Source organism: Osmia lignaria, chromosome 9 (assembly GCF_051020975.1).
Source record: "Osmia lignaria lignaria isolate PbOS001 chromosome 9, iyOsmLign1, whole genome shotgun sequence".
Lineage (NCBI taxonomy): Eukaryota > Metazoa > Arthropoda > Insecta > Hymenoptera > Megachilidae > Osmia > Osmia lignaria.
Window position 1 is genome coordinate 14521240 of NC_135040.1, and position 8266 is coordinate 14529505.

The following is an 8266-nucleotide window of genomic DNA, read 5'->3' on the forward strand; positions in this document are numbered from 1 at the left end:
CGTCTCTTTTGCTTCTTACTTTCGTATTGGCTTACGTGTCTTATCTATCCTCCGTGTACTAGCTGAAAGTGCTATTTCAATGGGACCTACATTTTCTCTCCTTTATTAAGAAAGACCGTTCCAATTTCCAATTCCTTTATTCCATCCCACCGTTTTCTTACATTTTCCATATCGTTGTTAATTTCATCGAAACGAATGAAACGTATGTCGGTAGAAGCATCGAACACAGATGGGCTCGTTTAATCGTTTCGGGGGCTTAAAACCAGCATCATGGTAAAACACGCGTGTCTCTGACAGCAACTAAAACGATTTATTAGCATAATCTGCGTTACCTTCGTCCGATGACGGCTTTTAATGCGCTACCATTCTTGAAATCCGTGAATCTCTGAAAATTTATTTAAAGTATCAGTCGAAGGAATCGATCGGGATATTTTCGAGAAGGGTGGAATTAATAAAGGTTGTTTTTCACAGGTGTCGGTGACCGCAGGAGTGTCGGAGGAGTGGCTAAAAGCGAGCAGGCGGTAAACGCAGCAGCACACGTTCCGCGGGGAAATGAATGGACGCGGTAACCGCAAGAGCACATCCCATCCAACATCAACTCCGACTGATTCTAAACATTAAATGTACCCCCAGGAATTCAGGTTTCGGCCGAGGCTCTCGCGAATCTGGGATGGCTTCGAACAATGATGATATCGGATTAAGTCTGGCTAACAAGCTCGCCGCCGACGTTCTATCGTCCGTAAAAGTAGATAGGTTTTAAATCGAATCTCGCTCGGCGCAAGGGGCAACGGGAACGCAACGGAACGCAACGGAACGCAACGGCGAACGACTCGACGGGCGATATAATCCAAGGCTTATTGAATCCCGATGATATAATGGAAGTACACGAGGCGAAGCGGTAATAGTTGTTCGCGGAGGCAACGAAATAGAGAGAAGTCGATAGAGGTCAGGTTGCAATACGGCGTATGCTGTCCTCTTAGCTGGAAGAGCAGCCCTCTCCTACTTTCCAGCACGCTTTTACGACAACTGTTTATCGGCGAATCGCCTGCGAATCTGATAATTCGGTCTAGAGAAAGTGTCTTTTTTTTTGTTTTTTTTTTGAAAATGTAGATAGAAGTAGCGGAACGAAGAGTTGGAAGTAAACGGACCGTAAAGTGAACCGCTCCCAAAGATCAGGCCAGTGATATAGTTACTATCCGAAGGGAAATGCAACAGACACCGTTGACAACGCGCAACCGACGGTGTAACAGCAAATCCAGCAGGAACCTAGACTAACGCTAACACGCCTACATTTAGGAATGTAATATTTCGACTCGAAGAACGGCACATCGCAGAGACTCTGAGGCTAGCCCGTGTATAATACCGAGGCAAGTCTCAAGAAGAGAACATTAAAAGAGAGAGAGAGATACAGGGATTCGTTAGAGAACAGATACATACACACACGTCTTCACAAGTGTCCTTACGTTAAGTGCACTCGTCGTCGCGTGCTTGCGTGCCAGCTCTCGTTTCCTTCTTGGTTATGGAATGAACCGATGCCCGGCTAACTTCTCCAGCTGTCCGTGCTTCAGGTTCTGCTATCGAGCATCATCATGACGCCGATGGTGCCCCTAATCCTGTCCACGCTATTGCTCGCGATCACCTGCAGCCTATTCTGCTCGGCCAGCGGCGATGGCGGACCGAACAGTCCGATATTCAACGTGGACAACACCGCGCTCGAGAAGAATCTGGCCGCGATATTCAATAAAGTCGCGCACAGCTCGGCGACGACGAAACGCAGCGTGCCTGCCTACGATGCTCAAGTTTCGGCCAGTACAACCCTGTCGACGGTACCGTCGCCTTTGACGACCACGACCACGACCACGACGACGACCACCACCACCACCACCGCCACCCCTTCGATACCATCGGCGAGGTATCCCCCTGTACCCAGGGCGACCGTGTCGCCGGTTTTTCGCGAATTACCTTCCTACGCTCCTCCGTCTCGCGCCCTCTTCACCCCTCCCCTCCCGCCCGAGTATCTGCATCCGTTCGCAAACAAACCAACGCTGCGGGGAACAAACTCGGATGCTCATTCCGGGCTGAAGAGACCGGTACCACCGCCCAGCGGTACGCCGGCTCACGAAAGGATACCCATCAGGCCGCCCGACCTGCAGGCACCTTCTCAAATCCCCGAGAGGCACTCGCATTCGAGGAACAAACCCTTGAACACCCCCAGCAAGGAGCAGAATATCGTAGAATCGAGCGAATTAGATAGAAGAAACAATACCAACGAGTTTGTACCTACGCTCCACTACCCTAGTATCTCGAGGATACTGTCGGGCAGTAACGGCAGGAAGCAGGATATTCCGGAGATACTTCTGAAGCCTTTAGCAACGAAAACTCCGCCGCAGAATGCCCCGGTTGCCCCTACCACCGAAAAGATGACCACATTGTCGACGACGACCAGCAGGACGCCCAGCACATTGGATTCCTCAAAGTCCGTCACGCAGCCGACGATCTTTAATCTGCCGAACACGAGGAGGCACGACGACGACGGTTATCACGGGCTGAGGAACGAGAACGGCTTCAAAACTGAGAACATAGAGATCGTGGACACGGAGAGATTACCGTATCCGCAACCACAGCCACCGGCGCCCGCGCCGAAACGACCGGACGAATCCGGTGACCATATCGTGCCGCAGGTCGACACGCATCATCCCCTCGAGTCCACTTGGAGGATCGCTTGGTTCCTTCACGTATACGTCGCGGCCATCCTCTTCACTTTAATGGCTCTATACTCGATCTACAAGATCGTCCGTTTCAACGAGGCAACGAATCTACTAACCCAGTCGTACTTCTTAACCGTTCATCTCCTTCTCACCACCGTCTGCACCCTGAGGTGCTTTCATCTATTTTACGACGCTTACAATCTAGGCCATTCGCTGCCGGAACCTCTGTCCCGAGTACTGATGTACCTACCGGCGCCATTGTTGTCCACCGCGTTTGCCACCCTGGTGCTCTACCTCGCTCGTTGCTCCGAGGCGCCGTCGTTGAACAACAGGTTCCTCACCCCAGCCGCCCTTCTACTATTCTCCACGGTCCACATCGTACTTTGCGTCTCCCTTCACGTGTCCACGCACGTGCTCGGCTATCAGGACGAGGCGAAGATACTACCGCTGATCTGTCAGTGCATCTACATCATAGTCTGCGTCACCCTGGGCCTAGGTTACATGTACGTCTATCGAGTGGTACGCAGTCAGATCCTGCTGACGAATAACAAAACGGCCGGTGCGAATCACATAGTCGGCGCTGATCCTACCACGATGGCATTGAGCACAGCCATCACCACCAGCATCGCTACCGCTCTTCTATTCATCCTGATGGGTTTCGTTCAATTGTACGGAATCTTCGGCAACGTTCAGGAACAACCGCAATCTTATCCCTGGCTATGGTGGGGCTGGCAATTCTCGGTCAGGTTACTGGAACTCACCGTATGCGGTCTTCTAGCCTGGGTAGCAAGTCTATCGCAGTATCCGTTGCGAGAGAAACAACTCCAACAACACCCGGTGCATTCCGGATTCGCTCTGTTCCCCTGTGGTAGCTCGACCTCCACCGAGAATATGGACGACGTGCTTTACCCCGCTATCTGCAGCACCAACCAGGCGATTCAGAATTACACGATGAGAACGGGCAAACAGGTTTACGACGATAGCTTTCCGTTGAACACGCTACCCGAGCATTTGAACATATCAGGTATCGGCTAACGCTATCCGTGATCGAACGTTATAACCCGTACCAGTATTTCCTTCTTCGTGGTTCGTGAGAATTTTCTAACTGCTAAAACGGGGATCGTCTCTTTTTTTTTTTTTTTTTTATTTATTTTCTTTCAAGAAATTTTAATATAAAACTTTGTCACCCTTCCACGCGATCTTTCAGCAGAAGTACTTTGATAAATTAGGTCAACTGTTTCAATCAAACTTGCTCGAAGAATAAAACGCTGACTGACGCTATTAATGCCGTATTGAAACCTGGAAAATCAGCAATTTTTTCTATGCTTTGTCTTCGAAACGTCGCGTCGTTCTATTACCCGAACATCGGATAGCGAGCATTGTTCCGGTCTAACAATTTCTTTTCGCGATGAATTCGCGTCAGCTGTGATCTCGATTAATATTAATACACGACTCACGAACCATCGAAAAACGAATGAAAAAAAAGCTCTCGCAGAGAATGAGAGAGAGAGAGATATGGTATGCTAATTAACGTTGTGATTGTGGCAGGTACTTTCGAGAGACATTCCATTCGCAAGTCAGGCACCATGGGCCATTTCCCGCACGAAGGTCGCGGCTCGTTAAACCGGCACGGTAATGGAATCCAAACTCTGAGAAGCTCCGAGAGTCGTGGTCGGCACACACCTGTGCAAGGTGTCCACGAGCAAACGGCGACCACCGGCTCGACGATGCTGGTCGCCGAGGACGGTTTCGTCAGGTTCCGAAGTCTCGGCGCGGAGGACGACGAGTTGTCGGATACACCGAGCGTGGTCGGCACTCACGGAAGAGGAAGTTCTCTGGCCGGAAGCGTAAGGTTCAACGCGAGACACCCAACGTTGCAGCATCAGCATCCTCATCAGCATCAGCATCAACATCAGCATCAGCATCAGCATCAGCATCAACACTCGTTGCAACATCCGCACCAGAGTCAGCATCAGGCTCATCATCAGTTGTACATCAACACGTAAAAGTCTGCGTTGCTCGTACAACCAGGATAGAAACTTCTTGTTCCGCGTTGATACGGTGAGTTGAAAACGCGTGCATTTCGGTTTGAAATTGAAAAAAAAAAAAAAAAAAAAAAAAAACAAGAAGGCAACGGACGTTAGCTCTTTGTGTTCCAGCGTACTCGTTAAAACTTCGGATTCTCAGCTCGTGTGTTTTATCACGCTAAGAAAGTTGATAATACACTTTACTTACCGGAAGTTTAACTTCTCTTTCGCTTCCTACCTTAACTCCGTGGCCCTTCATCGCCGTTAAAAGTAATTTAATAGGAACAATGAATTAACGAGCGCGAAATTCAGCTTTCCGGAGAGACGCGATGGGTACTTTGGAGATTCTGTTGTTTAAAAAAGAGGATAACGTTGTTTCTTCTGATTTAACCCTTTACTAATGGTATTAAAATAATTAAAGTTCGCTTAGGCTTCCCCGAGCTGAGAGGAAGCGTAGGTGAAGAAGCATCAAAAGAAGGGCTTGATATACCCTATTCTTCTTCTTTTTCTAATCGTTTTACTACATTCTGTTGCAGATACAATGGGGATCGTCAACGAAATATAGGATGTTCCGGGCTATCGCGACTCTAATGGTCTAAACTTGGAGGAAAACTAATTTTACCTTTATTCTATGTAAGATACGTCCTGTGTATAGATACCTAACTTGCCATTCGCATTCTCCTGCTTCGCGTCTTATGGTCCGAGCCGACGAACCTTTCGCCGTTCATGGTATCCGCATATTTATTTAAGGTTCTCGATCGTGACGAAGAGAAAGAGAAAAAGAGAGTGATAGAAAGAAGGGAAAAGTATACGGTGAACTCTGTACAGAGTTCTTTCTTCTACCTGTTACGTGGGTAGTTTCAGGGTATCACGAATGTTGACCTTACATTAGGCACTTGGTACTTATTAAGGTTCATGTGATTAAACGAACGTTGTATCGTGACGAAACCTATAGAGGCAAGCGCTTTCTTTTTCGTTTTTCTTTTCCTTTTCCTTTTTTTTTTTTTCGTTTATCCTTCCTCGAGTAGCAGAAATGTAATCCCGTGGACAGAGGTGGTAGACGAGTATAATTTATTTTTACCGGTACCATTCACTTTCCTAGCCTGTCGTTTTCTCGCCGCACACGCGAAAGACACTCGACGGCATTTTAGTGAAAACGATACCTTAGAATGATTTCGCGGCACGGGATGATTTATATCCGATCGTCTGTTACGAATTGTCTTTTTTCTTTTTAAAAGCGTTGTACAAATTGAAGGTACCCGAATAGCGGCCGTTCGGAGGACACGCGTGTCCTTCCTCGAGATCCTGCGCGCCACTTCAACCGAGCGTAACTAGATCTGCGATCGACGGCAAGTATATTTTATAACGAAAATAGAGAAAAACAAAATGGGAAATTTATTCACATGTGGTCCAAAAAACGAGGAAGAGTTCTTTCAGTAATCTCGACGAAAAGAGTTCCGAGCGATATATAAATATATGTATACTGTTTCTGTTGTCGAATCGAAAGGAAACGAAAAAATAGAGAGAAAAGAGAGAAATCGAAGAAGATTGTGAAGAAGACTACTGGGCGTTGTACAGTCGATAATAATTTATATCACTCAGTCCAATTGTAAGATTTATTTAGGTGTTAAGGTTGCATTAAGAATTCCCTGTTCCGATGTTGAGTTACGTCGAATAATAAGATAGCCGGTAGAAGCTGTGCTGCGCTCGTACGGGACGGATATCAGCGATTTCTGTTTAACAAATTCATTGTCGAGCGAGCAGCAGCACGATGTAACGATGTTTCCTCTCCGCGTCGGAGACACCCCCATACACGAAGAATTGAACCTTCGCGCACAGGCCAGCATTATTTCCATTCCTCTCCTACCGCCTCTTTGCGTTTCTTTATCTTTATCTTTATCACTTTTCACATCCTCCTCCTCGTCCTCCTCATCGTGTCGTCGTTTCAATTATCCCGATGATCGAGTTATTTCGCTGAACCTAAAGGTACAAAACGGTACTTTCTACCTTCTTCACTTCGTAATATCGGTATAGATTTAAGCGATCACAGCGCAATGTGTATGTTTATATGGACATTGTAAATAAGGTATACGGGCTCGTCGTGAGTAGACATTAAATTCATTGCGAAATAGAATTCGTACGTTCAACCCGGCACGTACCAGAATTCACGCGTAACAAACAGACATAAAGCACTACATTCTCATCGACACATACGTAACATTCATCATCAACAATCATTAAAGGAAAAAAAACAAAAACCAGACAGACAGACACGCGCACCGACGTGCATACACGCAACTTTCTACCCCTCTCATCGTTCTCAGTTGTTGTAAATGCAAAACACTCATTTTTAATTTATGTCGAAAGCTGTATTTATTATGTGAAACATTCCACGGCAAAAAGAAAAGGGTATTCAGTGTGAATGCGAATCGATTTTGTGGGATTTTATTGCAATTTTAGATTAAAAACGTAGCGCTGAAAAGAAAAAAAAAAAAACCGAGGAACAAATGTAAATAAAAGCTTTTTTTTGCGAAACACCTAATGTTTCCCTAATTTTTTTTATTCAACAAGAAAGTTAGTTCGTTTATCTCGTCGTCACAGGATGTTTAAAGGTTCCTTTTCTTTTCCTTTTTCGAAAGAAATATTTTATATATTTTATTGGCTTCTTCGATGCAACACAATTGAGGTGATATATGATATACATACTAATAAATTTTTTTTAATACCCGTACATCCATTGTTATCGAATTGATCATAAATTCTAACGGTACTATTTGCAACGAACAATGGTACAGTCTAGAACACGCATTTAGACGCTTCTTGTTTTTAAATCCGTATCGTCAATTAAAAAAAACGGAAAAAGAAAGCGGAAACTATTTGGGGCTGAGTTGTTCGTCGGCCTATGTCGTTATGTAAAAGCAATCCTGTATAGAGAAACGTAAACATACCGGGAATAATGTAAATAAAAAATAATATTTAATAAAACTTATGTGTATAATCTTGGTTGTTTCAAATAGTAAAAGTAATTTTGTGCGGGAAACTTGTCAATCAATCGTCTTCTACATTTTATAATATTAAAGTATAAATAACATTATTCTAAGAAATATTAAACATTCAATCTTATACAAATTTCTACAATTAATTAGGTACACATTAAAACTGTAATGGCCCATAAAAGAGAATTCCGTTCGTCACAAAAATTGTTTTCCAAACTTGTATTTTAAAAAAACCGCCGTAAATTAGATGCCAGCGCCATCTATGCGAAAACCGCGCAAACTACTTGCCGAATAGTTTCCGCCGTTTCCCGATAGATGGCGCTAGTGTTCCCTATTCAAAAAATCCGGGTCGGTAAATCGTTGAGTAGTTTGCGCCCTTTTTGTATAGATGGCGCTAGGATCGAATTTAAAAAATTTTAATTTATGGCGGTTTTTTTAAATTACAACTTTGTGACACAATTATTTTAATAATAATCTTTTAGTTTTGTGCTGATATTTATTGATTTATAAGAAAATAAAATTAGAGGGCGTAAAA

The 8266-nt window shown here is 44.9% G+C and overlaps 1 protein-coding gene across 3 annotated transcripts in view; it reads left to right on the forward strand.

Annotated features, from left to right (window-relative positions):
• The window catches only part of LOC117602743 (uncharacterized), a 73573-nt gene extending 67825 nt beyond the window's left edge, over positions 1 to 5748 (forward strand). For 2 of the 3 annotated variants that reach the window (XM_034321124.2, XM_034321133.2), the window contains 3 exons: positions 472 to 3732; positions 4257 to 4769; positions 5272 to 5748. In XM_034321124.2, coding sequence (XP_034177015.1) covers positions 1590 to 3732; positions 4257 to 4714 — 2601 coding nt within the window. In that variant the 5' untranslated portion in view covers positions 472 to 1589 and the 3' untranslated portion in view covers positions 4715 to 4769; positions 5272 to 5748. The remainder of the gene's footprint in view (positions 1 to 471; positions 3733 to 4256; positions 4770 to 5271) is intronic. The other variant, XM_034321139.2, reaches the window with a different exon arrangement.
• Positions 5749 to 8266: the final 2518 nt, after the last annotated feature.